Source organism: Anomalospiza imberbis, chromosome 14 (genome assembly GCF_031753505.1).
Source record: "Anomalospiza imberbis isolate Cuckoo-Finch-1a 21T00152 chromosome 14, ASM3175350v1, whole genome shotgun sequence".
In the NCBI taxonomy this organism is placed as follows: Eukaryota; Metazoa; Chordata; class Aves; order Passeriformes; family Viduidae; genus Anomalospiza; species Anomalospiza imberbis.
The window spans coordinates 7,115,362-7,141,589 of NC_089694.1; the positions used below are offsets into that span (position 1 = coordinate 7,115,362).

General features: G+C 46.1%; 1 protein-coding gene and 1 long non-coding RNA gene across 5 annotated transcripts in view; both read left to right on the forward strand.

Moving 5' to 3' along the window:
* The first annotated feature begins 399 nt into the window (after positions 1–399).
* Positions 400–26,228, forward strand: part of GPC3 (glypican 3) — a 141,567-nt gene continuing 115,738 nt past the window's right edge. For 2 of the 4 annotated variants that reach the window (XM_068204717.1, XM_068204719.1), the window contains exons 1-2: positions 400–712; positions 9,404–9,565. In XM_068204717.1, coding sequence (XP_068060818.1) covers positions 547–712; positions 9,404–9,565 — 328 coding nt within the window. In that variant the 5' untranslated portion in view covers positions 400–546. Of the gene's footprint in view, positions 713–3,673; positions 3,812–9,403; positions 9,566–26,228 lie in introns of those variants that run through there. The other 2 variants (XM_068204718.1, XM_068204720.1) reach the window with 2 other exon arrangements.
* Positions 22,084–23,334, forward strand: LOC137482429 (uncharacterized). The gene is made up of 2 exons (XR_011004057.1): positions 22,084–22,638; positions 23,201–23,334. It is a non-coding gene; the product is annotated as an uncharacterized lncRNA (long non-coding RNA).

The window sequence follows — 26,228 nt, forward strand, 5'->3', positions numbered from 1 at the left end:
TCCGTGCCGGGATCGGGGTCGGTGCTGGGATCAGTGTTCGTGCCGGGATCGGGGTCGGTGCTGGGATCAGTGTCCGTGCCGGGGTCGGGGTCGGTGCCGGGATCGCGGTCGGTGCTGGGATCAGTGTTCGTGCCGGGATCGGGGTCGGTGCTGGGATCAGTGTCCGTGCCGGGGTCGGGGTCGGTGCTGGGGTCAGTGTCCGTGCCGGGGTCGGGGTCGGTGTCGGGGTCGGTGCCGGACGGCAGGGCGCGCACAGGTGCGGCGCGGGGCGGGGCGGGCGTGGCTCGGCGGGGCGGGGCTCAGCCCCGCGGGGCCCAATGAGCGCCGGGGCGGCGCCGCGCGCGGGGCGAGTTTCCCGCGGGCGGGGGCGGGCGCCAATCCGGGCCGGGGCGGGGCGGCGCGCGCGGGGCCGGGACCGGAGCCCCGGGAGCGCCGCGCGAGGCGCGGGGCCGAGCTCCGCTCCGCTGCTCCCGGTCCCGGCGCGTCCCGGCACGGCGGGCATGCCCGCTGGCAGCGCCTAGAGGAGCGCCCCGGTGGCCCGGGAGGATGTCGGGGAGCGGCGGTGTGCTGCTGCTGCCGCTGCTGGCGGCCGCGCTGCTCGGTGCCCCGGGGGCCGCGCAGCCGGCGGGGGAAGCCGCCTGCCGCCCGGTCCGCGCCGCCTTCCAGGTGCTGCAGCCCGGAGCCAAGTGGGTGCCGGAGAGCCCCGTGCCAGGTGAGCGCGCCCTCCCCGTGGTGTCCGGCCGGCCGTCATCATCTCGCCGGGGGTCGCCCCGGGCCGTTCGGGTGCAGCGCCTCGAGCCGGGGCCGCGGACGGGGGTCGCTGTGCGGCTGCGGGACGCTGCGGAGCCGGGTGCGGGCTGCCCGCTCTCCCCGGCGGCAGGGACTGCCGGCCGCCGGGTTCGGCGTCTCGGATGTGGGGATAACGCGGAGCTGTGATTACATCGCGGTAATGGGAACCTGCTGGAGAGCGAGTCCTTATTGCGTTCGGTTTGTTCAGGGGTTTTTCAGCCCGGGTGGCCGAGGTGACCTCGAGCTGTCGGGTGGAGCCGCGGCGCTGCCGGAGGCGCCAGCCGGCCCCGTCCTCGCATGCCGCTGTCCGGGGTCCGGTGCGAGGTCCCCGGGAGCTCGCGGTGTCCACGCCGGCGAGCGGAGGCTCCGCGCACCCGTCACGTCTCTGCAGGTCCCGGGTCCGCCAGAGCCGCTTTCCTCTGTGCGAGGTGTGCCAGGGTCCGAGGCAATCCCGCTCTTTAGGGCTGCTCCGAGAGCATCCAAACCCTCGTCCCAGCCTGAGCCCGCGGGCTGCCGCAGCTCCAGAGGATGGGGCTGGAAGGAGGCAGCGCGGCATTCCCCGGGCTGTGCGGGTACCGTGCGGGGTGCGAGGGCGCAGTAGGAGCCTGATAGGTCTGGGAGAGGTGTTATTCTGCTCTGCAGTTCCCATTACAGGTGGCTGCCGGGCTGGTACTACACCAAACCTCACCACCTACCCCCTACAAGGCTGCTTTCTGTAAATATGCCTCATTTTTATTTTAAAATGTAAGTGAAATACTTGAATTCCTTGCCTTTTAAAGGTTCTTTGCAGCTTTTTGGGAGCTAGGGGATGTTGGCTGCTCCGGGTGGGTGGCTGTGTGCTGGGAGTGTGTGTACACAAACGGGATCAGTTTGATGGCTGCGATACGGAGCTGCCTGGAGAGCTCGCTGCTGTTGTGTTGGGTTCAATACGCAGCCGAGAACGCCTGCCCTGAAAAGCTTGTGATCAAAGTATGAAAAGGAAGAGATAACAGGCAATCGTGATAGGTAGGGGAGGTGCAATGAGATCATAGCCAGCGGTGGCTGCTTTTAATAAGGATGTGTTGAGTTGCGTTTCTTGCATTCGGTGTCACACAGGCCAGAAACACAAGAGTTCCTTCGGCAGTGATCTGCTGCAGCACAGGAGAGGGAGGGAGGGGGGAAATGGGGTGCCCTGAGCTGGGACTGCGAGGTGTTGTGGCTGCTGGTGCAAATCCCAAGTCTTTTGGTCTGCAGGACTGCAGCAGTCCTCAGTTTATCAAGAGCTGTGAGAGATATGAGGGGAGTTTAGATGTAAGTCCTGGTGAGAGATATTTCCTATCCCTACCTGTCCTTATGTTCTCTTCTCATATAAATTTCAACACTTAATGCTCCTTTCAGACTAGCTGCAGGAACAGCATCTCTTCTCTCTCTCTGTCCCACATGGCTTTAGTCTCCTGGTCAGTAAGGAAGTGGCACTGGAAATACTTTCCAGTGAAATGTTTGCTTGAAGAGTTGCAGGAAAGAGCTGCTCTTATCACCACTGAACTGACAAATTCTGTTTGTCAGAAGGAAGGGAAGTTGTTTCTTTGAAAGTCAGTGCGATTCCTGCTTTGATTCCTAAGTAACTTTGCTGAGTATGTTTTTACACACTCCAGGGAGGTGATGGAGGGCTGGGCAGGTTCCTGGAGAATGACTCCCATTGTACTGAGGGGCTGCTGGGGCTGCCATGCTGCAATGTGATCGGTCCTTCCCCAGAAAGCAGTAGCATCCTCCAGCCTGGCCTGGCTGTGATTGCAGCGGGTGTTTTTGCCCTGGTATCTTCCCTTCCCAGCAGGGTTCGGGTTACTGGGGCTCCTCAGTTACGTTCCCACTCCCCTGTGAGCCCCAGCTGCATCCCTGATAGCCAGGAGGAGTAAGGAGCCCTCTGCCTCTCTGCAGAGCCTGTGGGCAGCTGGATCAATACCTCGTAACAGGGCTGGTGTTTCAAGTGAATGCTTCCAGCTTGTTACGATGATAAAGTTCCCACATATCAAATCGAAAGTGGATTTTACATTTGCCTAAGTACATAAACTTGATCATAATTAAAGCAATGACTGCTTGCTTATACCTTGGATCTGGCCCATCTTGCATGACTCTGTGTGGTAATTACACTTCAGAGCACTTGCTTCTCCTGGTAGCAGCTGCATAAATCTCTGTAATAGGGGAACATCACTCAAGGACTGTTTTCCAGGCATCTGTTTATTACTTTTCTTCCTTTCATACATCTGTCAGTTAAAAAAAGTTTTGGAGTTCCCAGCCACAAATCACCCTGGAATCAATTCTGAGAACCTTTCCCAATGGATCACACCACCCTGGAGAAACTGAAGTTAAACAACTTATTTAAAATGTGGATTTTTTTTTCTTTACACAAACAGAAAACAATTGTTTCTGGAAGCCCCATTTTGCATTATGAGCAGTTGTTGCTGAAGGAGTAAGTAGTGGAAATGCTGCTGAGTTGCAACACACTCAGGAGAAATGTCCCACAGCTCAGTTCTCAGTTTTACTGCATCAGTGGTGTGTGGGCTGGAGGGACACTGGCACAGCACACTCTGTAGGAGAGCTCTGAAGTAGACAGAGACCACACTTCTAATTAAAAAAAAAAAAAAAAACAACCAGAAAAGGCAGTTCTGTTAAATGTGAGGGAAGTGTCATGCTGTTTCGTGAGCATTATTGATGTTCTGGGAGTAGCTGCAGGCGTGCACCAGGCAGGGAGAAGCTTGGTCTCCTCTGGTCCTGCAGTCTGGGACCACGTTTTTGTCACTCTGGAGCATGCTTTGGCCTGCTTAGAGGTGGGGAACAGCAAAGCCTAACTACTGTCAGCTGTGGCTGACTGTTCTGAGGGGTGGGAGGATGTAATTCATGGCAACATCTTGACTGGACCTGGATCAGAGATCTTGTGCTGGAGAGGAGTGAAGGCAGGGTGATGGGAGAGTGCTTTTCCTGGGTTTTGATGAAGATGAGACTGAATGCCAGCTCCTGAGTCACTCTGTGGTTCTGTGCTGGGGTAGCTTCATGCTCAGTAATAACTAAATTATCTTTTTCCTATGTTGCCTGTCTTGGTTTTCTTCTTCCATTTGTCTTTTGTCTGCATAATTTCTCCTATCTATAAACAGCAGCTTGAATTTCCATTTCTCCTGGTCTGTTTTTCTCTCCTCTTTGCCATTTGGGTTTCTCTGTATTGGTGGTGACAGGTAATTGGGCTGGGGTCTGTGGGTAGAGGGGAAGGGGTGAGCTGGTGCCTTGGCAGGCTGGGGACAGGGGATGGATATCTCTGCTCTGGGACTATGGAAAACTGAGGAATATTTATCTTGACAGAAATATCTGCTGGTGGGTCTGTTTTCCTTCTCCCACAGCAAAGTGTTATTTCCAGCTTTTTGTTCATTTTCTTTGATGGAAGCAAATATGGATTCACCCTGCGAAAATAGGAGATTAACCTTTTGGAGTTGAGGTGTAATGCATTACATGTGGCTGGCTGAGCATGTCAGCATGTTTCTTCTCTTTTTTTTTTTTTTTTTATTGGCAGCTGCTGGGTGCCAATGTAAAGTTTAAAAATTAAAAATCCCAACTCTTCCCACTGAACTCGATGTGCCTTTGCTCATGAGCTGGTTCCCTTTGTACTTCTGCTTTTTTATTCTGTTTTTCCTGAGTGGGACTAATGATGCTCCTCCCTGTGCAGCCTTTCCATTTAGCTTAGTACGGTGGTTTAAAAGCTTAGTTTACTAGATAATTGAGTTTTCTGTTCTTAATTATTTCAGGCCTGCAAGTTGCTCTCTTGATAGTTAAGAGAGCAAGAGCAGAACCCTAAAATTTAGTAACCTCCCCAGGCAGTGGTTTTATAGTGAGATCATTAATTTTATTTTTTTCACCCAGGGGTTAACTTTAACAACATCCTGAACAGTGTTCTTCCTGGTCTTTGGAATGGCTGTGGGATGTGTGCATGTGACTGTAACAAATCTGTGTGGGGAGTGGGTGCCCAAAGTTAACTCCACTGATGACAGTGTTTATACATTTGTTAGGAGGAACTTTTACTCTAAAACCTATTTTTCACTGTAATGTCTTCTTTTAAAAGATCTGTTTTTATAGGGTGTTAGATTTGCATGAGAATCATCTGGCCAACATTGTAAGACCAGGGGAGGAATCCAGAGTCAGATGGTCTTGTGAAACACAAGATGGAATAGAAAATAAAGGATAATTAAGCAGTAATAAATATCCCATGTAGTACCCATACTGTTCCAACTTAAATCACCTATTGAATGAGGTTGGTTTATAATTTATATCTCTTTAATTAGGTTTATAAAGATCAGCATTAAATCTGGGTTCTAAACAGTTGCATTTCCTTTTCCTCCCCCTAGATGCTGAGCATTAAAAGGCACCGACAGATGTACAACCCCCTGATCACACAATTTAAAAGGTTCTTAATAAAAAGTATTGAAAAAGCTGGGAGAAAATCCACTATATTTAAATGTTGAGTCACTGCTTTTATCTATTTAAAGCATGATGCTAGTTGTAAAACAATTGGAGGAGGAAAATCGACCCAAAACAGCATATTTCTTGTGGGTAATAGTACCAAACTGGTGAGTTAAGAGGGTGGGAGGAACTCCTCTGACACTTTCAGATTGCAGAAGGCGAAGGTGCCGCTGCATGGAGTAGCAGAGCCCCCTCACATGGGGAGGAGGCTGCAGGAATGTAGCATTAAGCAGGGACAGGTTCTTATTTTGGCAGTGCCTGGAGTAAATTTGGGGGGAATGTTAATCTGATTTAAGCTGCCATTGGATCTGGGTGGGAAGGCTTGTGTGCCTCAGTGTGCACAGCTTGCCTGCCTGTATCAGATGACAGGGTTGAAGCTATCCTGGGATGCTTAAAATCAAAGGAAAATCCTTCAGCCTTGTGAAGGAGTCCACAAGTCCCCATAGATGATCTTGAGGGTTTTTATTTTTGTCATTAAATCCACTGGAATGATTTTCACTTCTGCTGTACTAACCACCTATCTGCGGGAATAATTGTACATCAAAGTCAAATGTAATGGTTTAAATTCACTGCTACCCGACCTCCAGTAAAAATTCCCTGTCAGGAGGAGGAAGAGGCAGGGTGCTGCTGAAATTAGTGCAGCTCCAGAGTTTATTTCTGTCAGCTGGGAGCGTATGCGAAATTGCTGGAGCATTTACACTGCTGTTCCCCAAGATGGCATAAATGGCACAGTTCTGATGGTGCCTGGCGTTCCTGCACCCATGGAAGGGGCTGCAGCCAGTGCCTTCTCGGCCGTGGGAATTGGGTGTCAGAGGGTCAGGCTGCTGTGCCTGGCATCTCATCATCTCACTAATCTTGCCAAGATTGGTATGAGAGCATCCAAATGCAATTTAATAAAACGGTTGCAGTAATTTGAGGGACACTTCCTTTCTGAAAATGAGTTCGTAGGTATTTATAGCAAAAGGAGAAGGTTGTTTGCAAGGGCTGAGACTGGCATTACAAGGTGTAATGACTTGAAACTTAAGAAAAAGGGGTTGTGTAGGTTGGGAGATAAAAACGATCTTAACAGTAAAGGGCCATTAGGCAGCGGAATGGGCTTTGCTATCTCACCAGCCGGAGTATGGCTGGAGGTGTTTGTGTTAGATAAAATGTGCTGAGAGGGGGTGGATTGGGAGGCTGAGGTACGATTTGATGACTCACAGGACCTTTTCCCGTGCGTTTTTTTGGAGTCGGAAACGTGTGGCAGCCTATTTCACTTACTGCTGGGGTCTGGCCCGTGGGCTTGCTGAGCGCTGCCAGGCGCTCGTGTCCCTGCGCGGCCCCCGGCCCTTCTTCAAGCAGTGGCACGGGTGAACCCCAAATACAGCTGCAGGTCGAAAGCTTTGTCCCTGTTTCATCTGTGTCTGCTGGGCTCAGTGGCTCCTGGGGGACTGCCATTGAAGCCTCCCATCCTTACTGCTCCCGGGGGACTTGGGGTGTTTGAGCCAGCTCGCCATCTGGGAAAGCCACACGCAGCAAAGAGCTGGCAGATGGGACTCAGGCCCCCATTCCCTGTCCCTCTGTAGCAGCACTGTGCCAAGAAGGTCCTCGTCCCTGCCACCTTCCAGGAGCCTGCCCTGCCTGTGTTACCATGATGTTTCTTACCATGTTAGTTGGCTATCTCTGTAAAACATTTTGAGCTAATTCTCAGGCTTTTTCCTCCTCCGTGATTACTCTGATACAGCATGTGTCTGTCTTTTTACTGCACAAAAATAAAGATCCATTAAAGGGGAGAAGTTGGCTTAATTGCTAAAAAGAAGGATGGGATGTGAGTAGATGACCTTGCTGCTTCCTATCCTTGGCTTTAACTTGCAGACACCTCTTAATTGCCAACTCTCAGATTTTCTATATTGGTATTTCCATTAATCATGGAAGGATTTTTATTTTATAATTTGAAATGTGTCCTAATATAATAAATGTAGGAGGAAATAAGCTTTGTATTAAAAAGAAATTTATGGGCGTATTGTAGTGTTAAAGAGACCATGCTAAGCCTTTTCGTGGTGTAAATTGAGTTGAGTTTGACTTTAAAAAACCTCTTTAACTTGCTGTTATATAACTGCTTCTCTCATTAATACAGTATCTTGCTGTTACGTGGTTTTATGGTCCCTTTTATTTTTTCAATGCATGAAATACCTGTCGCTGTGCTCCTCTGGAGTGGGTGAGTTCACAAATCACTGAGGCTTGAGCTTGAGACATTGGTGGTGCTGGCTCTGTGTCACAGGGCTTGAGGAAGGAACTGGTGTTGGGCATCCAGCTTTGCAGAAGGGGAAACTGAGGCAGTGGGGAGTGATGGAGCCAGGATGGGGGTGTGGACCCTCTCTCCCCCTTTGCATGAGATTTTTTTTCAGCAACAGCAGGGCCTGCACTGGTTAAATTGTCTTTCCCCACGTGCAATGCATGTTCTAGCTGAAGTATTTAATGTTCCTTTTCTCATGCTGTGTCGGGGAAGGGATAGGGCTGGAGGGAGGAGGATTTCTGCTGTCGCTGCTCCTGAGCCCTGACAGCTGGTTTTCCCTTGGCACTGTGCATGACTCTTCTTCAGGAGGCACACGATTGAACTGACATTAATATTAATCCTGTTCTTCTAGACTACACTTGCAAAAGTGACTTTTGACACTTTCTAGTAATTAGGGAGAGAGTGGATGTGGTAGAAGACTCTTGTGAAGGAGAGAAGACAGGAACCTGAAAGGAGGGATAATCCTTCCAGAGCAAAGATGTAAATTACCAAAGTAGCTTTTACTGAGGAAAATCTCTCTATAACAAGCAGGAAGGCAGAGTGAGAGGTGTGAGGAGCCTTCATTCTGCCAGGGCTGTTGGTCTCTGGCCTGGGGACTGCTTCCCAATCCAGGTTCCTGGCAGAGCTGAACCTAGCAGGGAATTGCTTTTGCTTTGGGTATGATGGAGTTTGGTGGCAGACAATGAAATGTGAGTGCTGGCTGTTCTTTGACCCTGTAGAGCCATTTTTAATGGAGCTGTTTTTTGCTGTTTGAGTTTGTAAGAGCAGCATCAGATGAGATGTGTTTTGCATGAGGAGAGCTATTTGCTTTGATACAAGCTTGTTGCTCTGCTTGTGTGTTTGGGGCCTCAGTTTGCTTTTAAAAGTTGATGGAAGATGAAGCCTTCTTTTGCCGCTACTTCCAGCTCTTCTGTTTCATCTTCTCTTGTCTGAGCCTAGAAAGACTTCTATTTTCTTCCCCAGATTTTATTTATTTTTAGCTAACACTTCTCTTGAAGTTGTCTACTTTCTCCATGAATAAATGCTTTGGGAATGTCAAAAAAAGAAGTTTAGTATCACTGAGCAGTGCTGGAGATGCCAGAGCAGGCGGTGTCCCTCTGGCCTTTGTCCCCTGGCTATTGTCCCATCCTGGTGAATGAGTGAAGGTGCTGCAGAAGAGGCTCTTGCCTTGTGCAGTGCTCAGAGCATCCCTCAGGATCTGTCCCTCTGCAGAGGGACAGCCACGAGTGAAGCAATGAGCTTTGTGCTTTGCCTGTTGCAATGGAGGAAGGATGGGATGGGGATGTTGGTTGTACAATTTAAAAGTCAGCACTAAAAAGCCAAAGAAATAATTTTAGTTGTGTCCTTCTGCTATTACTGTTGTTGCTGGGGATACAAAAGGGTAGAAATTGCAGGCAAATAGCACTGTTACTTCCAAATTACTTTCAAGTCTTTACACAAATCACAAGCATATCCTCCTTGACATACTCCATACATTGCTCTATTCACCCTAAATCCACAGCCTCAAATCCTGTCTCTGTTTTCCACCTCCCACTCCATCTTTCCTGCCCTCACTGACTCCTCACTGCTGTGGGCAGACTGGGGACAGCAGGACGAGGCTGGCATCGCTCTGCTCGGCCCTGGCACGTCAGTGCTCGGGGTGTGTGGGAGCTGGAGCAGGCAAGCACAGCTCTCGGGGGCCACTGCTCAGCAATCTGAGCTCTGCCTTATCCACCCTTTCCTCTGGCCAAGCTGCTTGCTCAGGACAAATTCCAGAAATGCCATCAATTTGCCCAAACAGTACTTGCAGCCATAGCGATGCTTGGAGTTGGTTTCCTCTCCTGATGTGAATTGTCTACTTCTGTGCCTCTCCAGGGACTGATCTGCAGGTCTGTATCCCAAAGGGCTCCACGTGCTGCTCCAGGAAGATGGAGGAGAAGTACCAGGCAGCCGCCCGCCTGAACATGGAGCAGCTGCTGCAGTCTGCCAGCGTGGAGCTGAAATTCCTGGTCATCCAGAACGCTGCTGTCTTCCAAGGTGAGTGCTGGGGGTGCTCCAGCCACCTGCAGGAGGAGGCAGCATTTCTGCTCCTCTTCCTCAGCACTGGGCAGTTGGAAGTGCAAGTGGCTGTTTGCTTGTTTTCATGTGTTTGTAGATATTAAATATGCTGGTTTATGATTAGTAATACACCTGGTTTGCTGTAATGGTTGCTCTGCAGGGCTTGTCCTAAATATTCCTGCAGCTGTAAGAATGAATAGAAATTTAAAGGCTGAAGTTTTTGAGGTGCAAATTAAATAAAAAAAAAAAAAAATCCCACCTTTCCAAGAATTAAAATCTCTGTGCAAGTATTGTGTTGTCTGACTCTGTCAGTCCCAAAATACGGGCTGCACTGAGGTGATCTGGTTGTCACCTCAGTGTAATGCTTGGTGAGATCTGCCTCAGCTGTGTGTGTTGTTATTGTTATCCACTGCACAACTAAGTTGGTTATTCTGTGGAAAAGGTGGCAGGGGCTGCTGGTTCCCAAATGTGGTCCCTGGTGCCCCTTGGGGTATTTGAGTGCTTGGTGATCCTATTCTCTGCTGTCTGGGGTGCCTCTTTCTAATGATAATATGATGGGTTTTTTTATTTGCCTTTAAGTTTTTTTTTGCAGAATGGGTCTTTTTTTTTTTTTTTTTTAGTGCTGATACATACTAGCTTGTGCCACTTAAATCTGCAATATTTTTTTTAGGGCTTTATGGTTAATGTGCGGTGAAATGATTGCTCATTTGTTGAGTGCCGTCCTATTCAGGTTCCATCATTCTGTATTAATGGTGTTTTTGCCTGTATTTAAAAAAGAAGTCATGGGCAACCAGGCGTTTTTTTCCTTCATTATGATATTTTTGCAGAATAATTGATTTATTTTTGTTTATGCCTCACTAATAGCAAGGCCCAAGACCTGCTGAAGCCTGTCAGATCAGGACAGAGCTCTGTTCTGGGCAACAACTGACTGATGAAGTTTAATATGTTGTTTTTCTCAATGTAAGATCAAATGAATTGCTGACGAGATAACAGCATGTTTTTTTTCCCCCAGTAATTCTTAATGCTGTTACCATTAAGATCCAATTCTAATAACATGAGTTATTAAGAATGGAGTAAAACTAATGAAAGATTGGTTTCCTAGGCATTGGAAATGTGGACCAGCTTCAGAGATGGTGAATAACCTGTGTGGCATACAAACTGTCTGCCTCCCTCCTTCCCATTTGACAGAAACTGCAACATTAGTTTTTATTGTGAGTGGGAATGAAGCCCTGTGGAACTTCAGGTTGTGCACAGCAGTTGGGTGCTCTGCCTCTGAACTTTCTGCCACTTCTGCAGAGAGCTGAATCCTTTGCTTTGATTTTATTATCCCCCCCCCTTTTTTTTTTTTAAACTTTTATTTCCACCCTGGCCCAGGGACCTGTGCAGGGGTGTTGAAGCTGAAGTTATTCTGAGAAGCTTTGGTATGTGGAATTGCCATTCTTGGTGGTGGAGAAGAAAAGCATTTAATTGAACAGTTTCTGACCATTTCTGCTTATTAAAGAAGGTCTAAAGTGACTAAAAATTGCTTGCAATCCTTTTGCAGAGGAGGAATTCCTAGCTGGAGCCATTGAGAAGCTCACTTTAATTATCTTGTATAAAGTGTTTTGGACTTGGAAGGACGATTCATTAAAATTACTTTGAACACCATTTACTTTTGTTATCTTTAAAATTAGTCTGGAAGTTTGTAGAAGAACACTTTTTAAAATCGGTTGATCTTTTGATTGCTGCTTGCTTAGGAGTATTTTGATGCCTCCAATACCAGAGGCTGCTCCAGCTATAGAAATTGTGCAGGATGCCCCATGCAGGGCACTCAGCTACTGGGGGGATGCTGGGGTGGAAAGGGAACAGGAGCCCCAGTGGCCCCTGAGCATCTCCTGCAGGTCCTGGGGACAGATTCCCTGTGGCTTTGGGAGCTGGGAGTGCAGGGAAGGGACAAGTGGAAGCAGTGCCAACTCTGAGATGTGCTCTGGCAGGGAAGAGAGTTCTCAATGTGTTTTGCTTTGGGTCAGACCCCCGGTCTGGGAACCCAGTGCAGAGGATGGATAATTGCATCTCTCTCCAGGGAGGGGAACTGTGTTGGTATGGAAACACAGCTCAACCACTCATATTAAAAACACAAATGTGAAATCCTTCAGAGTTAATTTTAATATTTTTACCCTGACATCTAAAGGGACTGTTAGTCTGACAAGCAGAATCTCACTCAGATGTTATTATTTTGCACCAAATTTCATTTCTTTCTGCTGAAGCTAGAGCAGCATCTCTGCTGATAAAGATCAAGGGAAATTGTCTGGCATTTACAGGAAATCTCATCCAGGCCTATCTGTTACAATGTTCACTTAGCAAAGTTTATTAGATTATTAGTTTTAGACCCTTGGGCTTTTTCTTTATTGCAGTTAAGAAGGAAAAATCCCAACAAAAAAATCCTCCCTTCACTAAATTTAAATGGTACAATTAGCTCCTGGTCTTATCTCACAGGCATTTTTTAAAATTATGAAGATGATTTCAGTAGTGATTTAATCTTTTGGAAACTTGCTGTGTTTGACAGTGTTAAAATGGATTGTGGCTGCCTCGACTGCAGTTAAATCTTACACCAGGATTTTTTTTGTGGGCAGTTTTTTCATTTTCCCTTGGTGTATCCATGCTGATACATCCTGGTTGGCGCTCTCAGCTCTGAAACTGGGATGAACCCCATCACCTCAGAACTGTTCTTGTGTCTTTTGTCATCTGACATTTAATATTGCTAAATGTTCTCATCCAAACTAACCAGTAGTTTGTTCAGCTCAGCTGCTGGAGAGAACCGTGAGAACCTTGCCTTTGGTTTGCTTTCTCTCCTCTTTTTCTTCTGATATTAGATCTTTGCTTTTTTCAATGGGGGAATTTCTGTCCCTGCCACCATCTAGTCTTTTCCTACTGAAACAATGATAACAAAAAAAAAAAAATCCCTCAATGAATTCTGCTGATTTCCTAAATATTAAATCTAAATAGCTCAACTTTTTGGAAGGTAAACTTGAGCAGGAAAATACCAGTGTAGTTCTTCATCTCCCCTCACTAAAGAACTCTGTTCCATGGGGTTGGCTTGTGTGCATGTTTATCAGCCTGATTCCTCCTGCTTCCCAAGCTTGGGAATTTGCTTTTGAATGGTCACTTAATTTCTTGCCCTGCATATTGGCCACATTGCTCTGTGGATAACATAAAATTAAAGCTTTAGCAGCTGCTCACTTGCAGCTTTTGTGGTACGTTCCTATGAGTTCTCTGTTCAAGGGAAAAAGTTACTTGAAAAAGTGGAAAGATGGCGACACAATTAAGCCCAGAAGGACCTCTGGGAGAAGGGCAGCATCTGCACCCATTCTTTGTCTCAGATTTCCTGGTAATCTCCCCTTCCATCAAGTGAGAAGAGCAGGAACAGGAGAGCTGGCTGTGAGGGGCTGCTTCTGCACAGTGAGCTCCTGGGGAGAGCTGCTTTCAGTATTTTAAGTGATTGCTCAAATAAGTGAACAGCAGGATCTCGTGCTGCCTCTCTGCAGCCCCTTCTGTTGATGCCAGCCCCATCCTGGAGGGACTTTCCCTCGTGCTGCAAACACGGAGCTGCTGGAGTGTGTCAGTGGCTCCGCTCTGCGGTCCCTGGCAGTGGCGTAAATCGTGAGATAAAAAATGTGGCTGTGCCTGACCCCGAGCTGAGCTGCCCCAATGCTTGTGTGGGTGCAGAATTTGCTTCCATCCACTTCCCAAATAGCTCCTGTGGGGCTGCACTGCTGCTGGAGCTTTGGGAATGTAGTGGTGGTGGCAAGGTTAGGAGTGCAGCAAACCAAACTGAGAAATTGCCTGGCATGCTGCAGTTGAGGCCCCCTTGGTGAAGACCTGGAGGGGTAAATGAAGACCTGGAGGGGTAAATGAAGACCTGGTCTGTTCCCTCAAAGGCAATGGGATCTTCCCTTCTGCAGATGGCAGCTGGAAAATAACAAAAGCTGTACTGGGGGAAACTTGCAGGGGCTATGGAGATTTGAGGGGCTTCTGGGATGTGTGTTTCACAGTGGTTTCTAGGAAGACAATAATAAATCAACATCAACAAACCTGTCTGTACATGTTTATTTTCTTATTCATGAGAGAATCCTGTTCCTTTTCTCCTCTGGATAGGGCCCTTGGTGGTTCTGGCAGAGCAGGTGCTGTGGGGAGGGATGTCAATTCATCTCTCCTTGTGTGCTGTGGTAGGATAAAGGCAGAGCTGTAACTCTTAGTCCTACCAGGCAGCTCTGAAGGCTGTAAATCCTCCATTAGGCATAAATGCAGCCATTTTGGTTATTTATAGTTATTTACACTATCCATTCATATCTGTCAGGAGTGAAGGCAGTTCTGACATTGCAAGCTTCTATCAGGTTATCTTTAATCAGTTTAGAGGCACCTAAGCCACAGATATATCAAATAGCCAATCCTAATGTTGGAGTCCTCTAAAGTATGACTGAATTATTTATTTTGTTATGATGAAAATGTCTGGGCTTTATTGGGTTTTCTTTGAAGAACTTGATTCTGCTTGAAGTCTGGAAGATAAAAGATTAGCGATTGTCTCTCCAAGTTTCTTATTCCAAATCCTTCAAGGCTTTTCATTTTTCACGAGCCTCTGTTACAATGTTAGAGTCAAGGTGAGGGAGCTGAGATTTCTTTTTATTCTATTAAAGAGGTTTAACTGTATAAAGTATTTTATCGTTAGTAATTATGCCTTGCACAGGTAAATCCAAGATACACGTAGCAATTAGGTGAGAAGAGACTGGGCTGTGTGGTGGGAGCTTTTGCATGTTAAGTACCAAGATGGGTCCACTGAAACCAGCACTGCTTGTCTCTTATCATTTGGAATAGTTTAATACTCCAGGGTCTTTAAGTCAATTAAGTTGTGATAATTCAGGAAGGTCTTTCAGGTACTGGCAGTAGGAAGAAACTTGGGTGGACTTTAGGACTGCATTGTTGCTCTTGGTGTGTTGGGGAGGGAGGAGGTGATATGGAGCAAGTGGGAGAAGTCTCTAGCTTGGACAGTCAATAATTATTTCTGAGTGTGGATGTCTTGGAGCTGAACCAGCCCTGCAGAGGGGAGATGTGACCAGCAGGTTACAGCTGTGCTGTGAGGATGGGCTTGGCTGTCTAACCAGTGTGCAGGGCTGCTCAGCTTTTCTAAACAGGAGGAAAGTGATTGCAATTAACTGAATAAATGTATAATATGATGCTTAGCAGGACTTGAAAGTGTCCTGAGTGGGGTGGTCAATTTAGTAGCTTCAGGTGAAAAGTGCATGTGAAAATGTCAACTCCTGCTTGTGGGCTTGTAAAATACTAAGCTGACTTTTAGAGTGGACTCAAAGAATGAATCCATTTCTTGGAAGAGAATATTAAAACTCTTATTAGACTTTACAAGTAAATAGGGTCAAGAAACAGATGTCTCTATCATCTTATCATTCCTCTTCCTAATTAGTCCTCTGTTAACTGGAGTCTTGCTGGACCCTTCTGTGATGCACCTATCTCCACTGTGGCCCTTCTCTGCAAAAGCTTTTTAATTTGTTGTTGCTTTAATATTATCTTTCTTTAATAACTTGAATTTAAAATAGGAATTGTCTCGCTGGGTCAATTCAGGCTGGTGTTCTGCCTTTGGTGGGGCTTCCTGCCAGATGCTTTGGATGCACAAAGTTTGTAGGGGAAAACTATGGTGATACATTTACCAGGTCGAAAACGATGCTCTAAACCAATGATTACGGGTAGGTGGAAATAATGTCTGCATATTGAGAGATCTCTGGTTGTCAGAATTGGTCTAGGGAGGTAATGTTTCCTTTCAAATAACCAGAACTTATTGTTCATAAATCACAGTTAATCTGTTTATTACACCAGCACACCAAGCTGGAAGTCTGGAGTGTGCCATAATGCTTAGCTTTAGGAGCAGAGCTGTAATAGTAGCAGCAATTTCAAATGATTTGAAATTGGGGGATCAGCAAAATGCAGGAGTTTGTGGAGGCTCTGGGCATTAAAAATGACTGCTGAGGATTGATGAGTTTCCTTAACAAATTGTAAAATCCATCATGCAGGAGTTAGGGCATGAAACTGCCCTCCTGAGCCATATAAACCATGGCTTTGGAAGAATTGTATGACAGTGCATGCTACCAGGAAGGGATATTTTGAAAGATGTTTGGTTTTGCTTTTGTTTCTTCCTCTCACTGCCTGAAGTTTCACTGCCAGCACAGCACTGGCATGCATCTCACTGGGCTCTGGGGGTGCTGGATGGGTTCTCCCTCAGAGGAGCCTCTCACGGTGCTGAGCCCGAGGTGTGGCCCGGGCTCCCTCTCTCCTGCCTCATCCAGTACCACAGTGGTCCCATTTATAACGATTTCCCAAAATCCTGCTGCATCTTGGACAGCTTTTCTGATAGCTGGAGAGCTTGGCATGTGTCTCTGGGTTGTCTCCTTGCAGGAGGGACCTCGTTGGCTTTGGTTGCTGTTTCCCTGCATCCCCCCTTGAGCTCTGCAGTCCATCCCCACACCGATGGCTGCCTGTGCTCCCACCTGCATTTCCATGCATCTGTTTGTTGTCTGCTGCAGGAAGATGCTGTGTTATGCCCTTTGCAGAGAGTTGGCAGCCACAGAGCAGTAAATTGTGTAGTAGGGATATCCCTGCCCCCCCAGCCCTTGCTTTTGGGGCCTTCGTGGCTTGAGGGGCGCAGCAGTGGGGAGCTGTGTGTGGTTGGGATCCCTCCGTGTCGTGCCTCTGTTTCTGCCCTGCAATTAAACACTGCTGACGTCCTTCCCCTCATTGGTGAAATGAGGCTTGGAGGTTAATAAGGGGCATTTTGTAACTGCCTGCGTGCTGCTTCAGCAGTTTTTAAGCATGGCACTTGGTGTCTGGGCTTAGGGCCCCCAGTTCAGAGTGTGTGGAGGAGCTCCTGGATGCTTGTGCCTTCTGCTGCCTGTCCCCTGCAGCTCTGCTGCTTTTCTGCTGTGGAAGGGGATGGTGCTTTCCTGCTTCTGGGGGGTGAGCGAGGAATTGGCTGTGTGCACCTGGGGCTGCTCCCTGGCATTAATGCTGCAGCTCCACAGGGGATGTAGAACTGCATGGGAGCTGTCTGGGCTGGGCTCTGCAGGAGGATCACAGCCTTGCTGGGGTACCTGTGGCACTCCCTGCAGCTTCTCCAGGTCTGTGTGGTGGTGCTGCCTCTGTCCCATCTGCTCTGAGCACCAAGCTCTGCCTGCACTCCCTGTCTGAGCTGTGAGACAGCAGGGAGCGAGGGCTCCCTGTTCCTCCATGTCTCCTGCTTCCACAAGTGGGCTGTTTCCTGTAATTACCTTCTGAGCTCCAAGTTATCATCTTTTGATAGTTCAAGTACTAACGTTCTTTAAATGCCTCCCAACGCTATAAAGCAGTCAAAAGACATCTCTTTAGCTTGCAGTAAGGTGATATAAATGCCGTGTTACCCTTGAATGTGGTATTTATAGAACTGCTTGGTGCTGTTGAATATTTGTGTTTTATCCTTTGTAGTTCCAGTACAGAAATGGGCACAGCAGCATCTTCCATCACTTGTCCTGAAAGGAGATATAGAGGCATTCTCATCCTACAAAGTGCTTAAAATGCAAACAAGAGCTAGTTTGCATTTGCTGGGGAGGAAAGGGGGAAGGAAGCCAGCACCCAGCAATAAAGACAGGGGCTGTCTCTGTAACAAAAACATTTTGCTAGATTGTCATCTGCTTCACTTTTAAAGCAGCAATAAGATATAGTGATAAAATGGCCAATGGTGCATTTCATCTGAGGGAAATGAACTCTTGCTGAGCCAATTAAACTGTCAATACACTGTGGTTTCACGTTCCCCTGAGCAGACTGGGTCACCTCAGGTGTGTTACTCACTCTGACTTCACCACTGATGTGAAATCAATTTTAGCAATTTATAATCTTTCATTCTACTGTGAAAGTATATTAATCTGTGAAAAACACCACTCAGACAGTGAGGACAGATGACAGCTTTCCTCACGAGTGTGTGTGGCTGGGAGTGCCTCTTAGATTATCTGGTGCATGCAAAAGTGTAACTTTTGGACACTCTGGAGGCACTGACAATCCAGTTTTCAAGCATGGAGCTTTATACTTAAAATGCTCAAAAAATCATAGCAGTGCCTTGGTCAAACTTTGCACTACTCATGTGAAATTGAGTGGTTTGAAATTGGATTTATTCCCTCAGCCCAGAATAGGCAGAGCTCTCCACATTGCTTTTGGTGTCAAAGAAGTGCTTGTGGCAGATTTGTGGTATTACTGCTCACTAGAAAGTACAGCAGATACACCTGGCATGGATGGTGGAGAGGCATCTTCTGTGTTTGTTTCTGTGGCAGCAGTATGTTTGAGTTTAGGTTTTTATCCTGCAGCTGTGAAGGGGATGCAGGCTGGACTGTGGAAAGCAGAATACCTGGAAAAGTCCCTTCCATCCAGGTACACTGGGATGCAGTACCTGCTGCTCTGTCTGCTTGCAGCCCTCAGAGTGCAGCTGTCATAGGAATCATGGAATCATTTAGGTTGGAAAAGACCTTTATGTTCATTGAATGCAATTCTTAATCCAGCACTGCCAAGCCCACCACTGACCCTTGTCCCCAAGTGCCACATCCACATGGTTTTTGAACACTTCCAGAGAGAGTGTTAGATGGAATCTGTGATTGCTGTGGTGTGCACAGTGGCTGGGCTTATTTAGGTGTTTTTGATGGGTGCTGGATTGTGTCCTGTGTCACACTGGCTGGTCAGAGAAGCACATCTGGGTTTGTGTGTGGCAGCCAGGGATGCACAGGAGACGAGTGAAAATTCTGATGTGTGAAAGTAAAGCCATTTCTATTAAGTATTGCATTTAGGAATTAATGCATCTTCTATAACAGATTAAATGTAGGAAGCACTGCATGTTTAATCTGCTATTATTAAAAAAAACCCCAAAACTTAATTGGAAAAAAATCATCTGAATGTGTGCTTGGGAGAAAAAAAAACACAAACCTGTTGGTTAGCAAGTGAAGATTAAAAAAACCAACCCTCTGAGACAAGGCAAAACAAAGAGCAGTGTAGATCATTTGGAATTGAATTCTTTTGCTGATTAGCTCTTCCCAAATTTGTCATCTTCAAGTCAAAAATTCTATGACTGAGTGCCATAAGCAAGCAATTTTAAAAGCAGTAGAGAAGGGTAAGATTACAGCTCACAGCTTTGGAATTCACTCCTTTTGAAGGGAATTGGTGAGTAACAGATTGCAGTAATGCAGTGTATTTGTATTGGTCAAATTCCTATTATGATCACAGTGAAAAATGATGTTCCCTTTTCTAGGGAAAGGAAATTAAATAGGCCTAGTAATCCATGTAAGGAGATTGGTTTACATTAAAAGGAGGAAAGAATGTGAAGACTAATCAGATCAATGCATACTCTCTAATCTATCTCATTAAAAAATAAAATCAGATTGCTACTGAATTTCTGAGGAATTATATTGAAATGACACACATACTTTTACTGCCTTTTAATTATGAAATTATTTCAATCTGCTTGAGTCTGCCATGTAAGTGGGCTATCAACTGTTCTTAAATATTGGCTCATAAATTCAAAATAGTTCTTTAAATGGAAGAAAATAGCATTCCTGGTCCTTCAGCTGAGAATGCCAGCCTAGATCGTGACAGGGTCAGAGCTACCATTTGTACTGTGGAAATCTGTGCTCATTGATTTAGGTCCACAACTTCCCTCTGGACGAGGCTTTTAAGGTTGTTTTTTATGCTGCCAGGGGAATGCTTGATGTGCAATGTCCAGCTGCACAGCCATGATCCACCTCCTTATGAGACCTGTGGGAATGGTTATGTACTCAGTGAGAGCTGCATGGTGGCCTGAGGATTGTCACATGTGATGTAAGGCATTGTCCCCCCTCAGTGGGGCTGGCGGGTGGCTCTGCAGCTAAGCCTCCTCTTGTGCAGATAAGACATTAAAAAAAAAAGAAAAAAAGTGTTGTCTAAAGAGCAAAATGACAAGAAGAGTGCTGAATCTCTTGCACAGCATTTCTGCTTCCAGCAAACACTTCAGTCACAAGGAGCTGGCCTCTGTTAATATGTCAGTAAGACACATTGAAAATTTGGACTTTTTTTTTTGGCTGAGGAAATACAGGAGCCCAGCAGTGGATAGTGGATAGTTCTGCTCAGCTTCTTGTGGAGCCAGGGCGATGGCTGGTGACCTTTCTGTCTTTGCAGAGAGCTGTGTGTGCTGTTTGGGGGCAGGATGGTGTGTGACCACCAGGCTGGCCCTGCCAAAGCACTGCCATGGGCAGCAGTAAGGTGACCCGTTACAGTAAAAATGCAGCAGACCCCGACTCAGGGAAGAAATGCTGATGTCTGGCTCCGGATCAGAAGGCTGAAGGATAGCTTTATTAAAACTATACTATTTAAAGAGATACTATGCTATTCTACATACTTACTTCTTACTTACCTAACTAACTCAAACTCGTGACTCTGCTGAGAGCCCAACACAGCTGGATCCCGTTGGTCACTGACCCCAAACAACCTTCACCAGAATCCAACCCAGCAATCCCTGCAGGTGAACAATCTCCATACCACATTCCACATGGGGAAAACAGAGAAGCAGAGATAGAGATTGTTTTCTCTTCTTTTCTCTGTGCTTCTCCTGAGAGACAGAATTATGTCTCTGTGTCCAGAGGATGTGAATGTCACAACCCCTGGCTGGCCCAGCTTCGGCAGAGAGCTGCTTTTGGGGGAGATTAGGGAGACAGAGATGGTGACTGTTGCCTGTGGTCCAGCAGGAGGATGGTGTGGCTGCTTTGTGAGCTGTGTGCTGGGCTTCACCCTCTGTAGAAATGAGGGACAGCAGGAGGGGGATGCCTGGCCTCTGGGCTGCTGCTGTGCTGCTGGGGCATGGCTTGAATGCTGGCAGGCTCTGCAGGAGCCTGCAGGAATAGCCCAACACCTCCTGGCTTGCTGTGGGCTCACATCTGCCCAGCTGTGCTGGGTTCCTCTGGGAGTGGGACCCAGGATGGGGCTGAGGTGCTCCTGGCAGCTGGCACAGAGGAGAAGCCACCCACTACAGGGACCAGGAGGTCACACTCCTACTGCAGCTCCTGTGAGGCTGCAGTGCTGTAATCAATGGAGTGCCTGCATTTAGAGCGGTAGCCTTGAAAAGGGGGAAAGATCTGCCTTGAAGAGCGCTGATGGAGCCTTCATTGTCCTTGGGAATGAGCTTTGTGATCTCTGAAGAAAGACTAAAGGTGTGTTTCCACACTGAGCAGCTCTTCTGTGCTTCTTGAGAGATGGCACTTGTATGTTGGAATTTGCAGCAGCTTTAAAGTTGGAGGTGATAAGCTATTTTTTCCCCTTTCTTGCTTTGTTCATAGGTTGTTTGTTTAGATAATGGCCTGGAAATTATATTGGTAACCTTGTACATCACATTTTGCTACCAGTGAGGAGTAAACAGTGCATTTGACATTTGAAGAAATGGTTCATTTTCTAAGGGATGTGATTCAGAATCTGCTTCTTAAAGTAATGGACAGTATAATGCTATTTTTTTCTAGGTTGCAGAGATTTTTACCTTGAAGATGCTCTATAAAGTGCACTGCATTACCAGTGTTAAATAAAAGCAAATGCTCCACATCAAATGAGAAGGCAGTGTTTGAACTGGAGAGAGGGTGAAACACATTTCTTTGTCTAGCTTGTGATGCTTCACTGTGACATAACCATAAAAAATAATTAAACTCACTAGTAAGTAAATATTTGGTCCTAAAATGCATCTTGAAGATACAGAGCTGGAAGAAAGTAACCTCTCCAGATGCATGTTGATCCTCCTGGATTTGTTTCACACCAACAGAAAACGGCATCAGAAGGACATCACTGAGGGTGAAAGGTCTATAAAGATTATGAACAAACCAGGCAATCTCTGCCACCTCAATTTGGTTTCTTGTGCACTGGAATACAGCCTTTAATTATAGCTTCATATGTTTTCCCACAAGCTTCTTCCCTTGTGTAAAGGCACTGAATGGGTGTCCCTTAATGAGTTGCTTTCATTCTCCTTGTTGTTTGATGTCTATTTTTGAATACTTTTAAATGACACCTAAAGATAGAATTCTTCAAAATTTTCAATTGCATGTGAGTGCTTTATTTTTGTGCTCCTTCATAATGCTCAACACTGAGCAGAAGCACATTTCTTTCACAGGCAGAAGAACTAAAATTCAGAAGGACACTAATGAAGACCTTTTAAGTTTGTGTTCACTGTAGTTTAACAACAGATGTTCAGGTTCTAGGTTTTGGGCTTGGGTTCAGCTTCTTTGCTTAAAGCTAATTTTTACACCACACCTTTGGTCCTCTGAAATTGGCAAGGCAAATAGCTGGAGGGGCAGTGTCCAGCTTTGAGTACTTCCACTTGGTCTTCAAGTTAATAAAAAGAAGCATTAATGCACCAGGCCCTGGGCTCTCTTTTAAAAAGTGTGAGCTTTCACGGTTGTAAATATAAAAAAAAAAAAAAAAAATAAAAATAAACTCTTATTCTATCTCCCACTCTCAAGACAAAAATTATTTGGATCTGGGTGTGTTCCTGCAGATACAGCAAAAATGCACCAAACTTGACCACACCCCCAAATTGTGACCAAAAAGCTCATGTTTATACAGACTTGAACAAAACCCTGTCAAAAGCTGAGTTCTGTTTCAAAGTCTGGGAAATGCTTTAGCTAATTAAAGAAAAGGTCAGCAGGATTTCTTACTGTAGGCAAAAGAGAAAAGATAAATCTTTCTTCTCTGCCCTGTTCTTAGAAGCAGTCAAACCATTTTGGCTGAAATTAAAATTTGCCTGAGGCAGACAAAAGGCACATGAAGTTGCAGTCCAGATGGCTAGGGTTTGGCAAAATTATTGGTAAGTAGGAATAGGTCTAAAGATGAGAAGCATTAGGCAACTGTAATAAGCAGGGCTACCAGCTCTTCCTGTAATCAGTTATGATATTTAATCTAAATGTCTCTTGCAGAAAGCTCTTATGCTGTTCTGAAGTGTGATCACTCATTCAGAGATTTGGAAGGGACTCAAAGCTGCAGTTAAAGTGAGTTTGCTTGTGGAATGTGAGAGGGGTTTTTATCCTCTGGATATATGATGTAGGGAATGTGTCCCTTCCTCTCAGCTGGATCTGTGTGAGCTGTACCTGCTGTGGCCATGTAGACCTCAGATGCCTTTGATGTTGTTTTATTCATCCTGTAATCAGTCTGTGTAATAGAGGAACAAAACAAACCTTGATGATAAGCAAATCTTTCATAAGTTTGAGTTTATTACTTATTTGCTGGTGCATTTGTAAAGAAAAGTTTTGTTCCAGTCTTGTAAATGGCACTGCCTCTTTTTTCATTTGTGTTTGTGATGCTGCAGGAGTCAGTGTAAGCAAATTAAGGCATGTGGGGGTATTTTTCCATTCTTTATAATTTTCTAAACCCTTTGGGGACTAACCCAGCAAGGGAACTTAGTTTATGGGCTGAAAAATGATCACCTGTTCAAGGACTCGACTCTGAACACTATGAATGTGCCAGAAAATGTTTAGAATTCCTTAGCGTGCTCAGAGGAGAGGAGAAATGGAGGAAGAAAAGAAAGAAAAGATGTGATTTTATCTGTAACAGGAGCTGCAGAGAAGATGCTGCAGTAGCCCAAGTGGAGCCTCAAGTCACCCCTTTGTGGAGAAAGCACTGCTCAGTTCTGTCAGTAATGTTGATGTTTGTGGTTCATGGAACAATAAAAATTGTAAGGACCCCCAGCAGGCTGGAGCAAAGCTTCATTTGGAACAGGTGGCCCAGGGGAGTCACTATTCACTAGTTCACTATCCCCTGAGGGATTTAAAAATCATGTAGGTCTGGTGCCTGGGGACATGGTTTAGTGATGGACTTGTCATTGCTGGCTCAGCAGTTGGACTTGATCTTAAAAGGGCTTTTCCATCCTAAATGGTTCTGTGATTTTTAAGCAATACCAGAATTCTGAGTTGCTTTGGGTAAGAGGCAATCTGCCCTGTTTAAGCACATTTTGCTACTACTGGCTATCAGCTACAAGTGATGAAATTGGTGGTGACTGAGCCCTTGGATCTTTAGGGCTGTAAACTCCTGTGGAAATGGGGTTGGTGTCTTGCACCTTCAGTGCCCGTCTGTCCCAGCTCTCCTGGGGATGCAGAGATAGATCTCCTTTTGTGTTTTTGTAGAGGTCTGAGAGTGCACATAACTCACTGTGATGTATTTGCAGGCTTCAGGAAGGGTGTTTGTGCTCGTACTGGAGCTGAGGTCGCAGTAAAACAGCAGCAGCTGAGCTCAGGGGTGACAGGGGACAGAAATCGGGACTCCCACGTGTTTTTTCTGAAGATGACCCCCTGCCTTGTCTTGGGTGAGCACTGAGGGGAGGCTTCAGGGGTCCCTCTGAGAGACAAGCAGAGTTAACACAGCACTTTCCTTCATCCACTCTACAGACAGCTGTAATTTTGGGTTGCCACCTCTGCATGCAGAAGTGTCAAAGAAGGAATTTAAGGCTGGCTGAGCACTGAGGATCAAGCCTTGCCACTCTGCTCTCCTCTGGGCTTTGCACACCTCTTCTTCTGAACAGCATGCAGCTTTTCAGCCCGCTCTCAAGGCAGAGGCATTTGGTTTGGTGCTCCTTATGTTTAATGCTTGTTGGCTTTTCTAACCAGCCAGTGGCTGACACTGCTTGGCTCCCTGGCCCCCTCCCACTGTCTTCCTCTCCCGGAGTGAGATGGTTGAGGAGGTCATGCAGTATTAATAGGGAAGCAGATCTCTGATTTTGTTCCTGCTTATGGACTCTGACATTTCTGACGTTTTCTGAAGTGTAAAATATTTCTGAGAAAACAACAACTTGGCTTTTACTGAAAAATTAATTATGTTGGCACTTTGCCCATTGTGGTGGGCTTCTGTCTGAGGACATAAGGGGGCAAGGGTGAGGTGTGGAAGGACAGCAGGAACATTAGGGAGAGGAAGTCTGCATTAAGGTAAAAAGATCTAATTAAGTATGGATTATCAGGGAGCGATGGAAACTCTTCAGAAGGCATTACCTTGTGTGCACTTACAGTACAGAGCCAACACACATCCGAGTTTATTTGCTTCATAAATTTGTTTTTTCTCTAATTACAGATAACAGGCTGTGACTTTCTCTGCTCTTCTGTGATATTCTGTGTCTCTGTCCCCCTCCATGCACAGACACACCACCTACAGCTCCTCCTGTACTGCCCTGGGGAGCATGTGGGAGTTAAATGGGGAAAACCAGCTGGGTTTGGTGCATGCATGCACTTCTTAAGAGTTAGAGATCCAGTAAAAAGCACAAGAGCAGGCAAAATACCAAAGGGCTGTGCTGTTAATCCTTTGTGACCTTTTCAGTGTTGGTTTTCCTTTTGTCCTTTGAAAGGAAGGGATCATCAGGGAGCTTCACAGTAGGACTAAGGAAAGGATAATTCAAGTTCTTGCTGAAATCTGGGATTAGGGACAGCTTGTCCACATGAATTGCCATGAGGTAGCACTGGCTTATAAATACACACATAAGTGTTTCCACCTAGCCCCTATATGGGACAGTGGTGGTGGTGTCTGGTCGTGCTTTTCTCTGGGGTTTGCAGTCCAGGTGTAAACAGGTGACAGCAGTAGAGTATGGGCAAAAGAAGGGATGTGAAGAAACGGGTGTGTGTTGATGAGCATGCAAAAAACTGTGGTCTCAGCATCACAGCAAACAGCCAAAAAAGGGTGGGAAGGAAGAACCTGAAGGTAGAGAAATAAGTAGCTTTGCCCATGGTTCTGGTAGCCCTTCAGGTGTAGTGCAGCATGGGAGAGAAATTTGTCAGACAGTAGATTCAAATTTCCATTTTATTTCTTCAAGTGGTCTTCAAGAAGAAATGGAAATAAAATATGGGCTGATAACATGAGCAGAAAAAAAAGGAATAGTTATTGTACTTGGAGCTTGCTTGGCCATTAGTATTCTATTAATTTTCCTCCTGCTTCTAATGATATGAGGAACACTGGATACACTTAAAAGGATGCATGTCATCAAAATGGTATCTGACAACAGTCTCTTCACTGCTTATGATACTTTTGATTGTTAATGTAGATAAAATGTAAATGATCAGAATATAAAAACTCCCTTTTGTCTTTCTAATGTTTTCATCTGGGTATTAAACAAATTACATGGGAAAGTGAGTAGTCTGTTATTTAGTACAGTGGTGTCACCCAGATACTTTGAAATGCTTAATGGTATAGTATGAAGTGTCCTTGGTTTGTGTATTTTCCTAATAGTAATGAATGACATTCTAGGCTAAAGTCATACTTGCTCCTTCAAAATGCAGTTGCCTTGTCCTTACTAGATAATTCTAGTTTTAATGCATTGTGGTACTGTCATACAGAGTTTTATGTCAGGATTTTAATAAGAACAGGTGTAGAGCTGAGTTGAGCTTTTTTCAAAACCCTCTACAGACAGCAGTTCAGAAATAAAGAGCAGAACACTTCACTGGAGACTGGGGTCTCCAAAAAGGGGAGCTTTGGCACCAACACGAGCAGCTGTGAGGCTGGTGCTTGGTCAGGGCTGAGGATAGGGCTGGTCTGGTGTCCCCATGGGCCAGCTGGAAGGGAAGACCCTGCACAGGTACCTGCAGTGGATGTGGAATGGACTGGA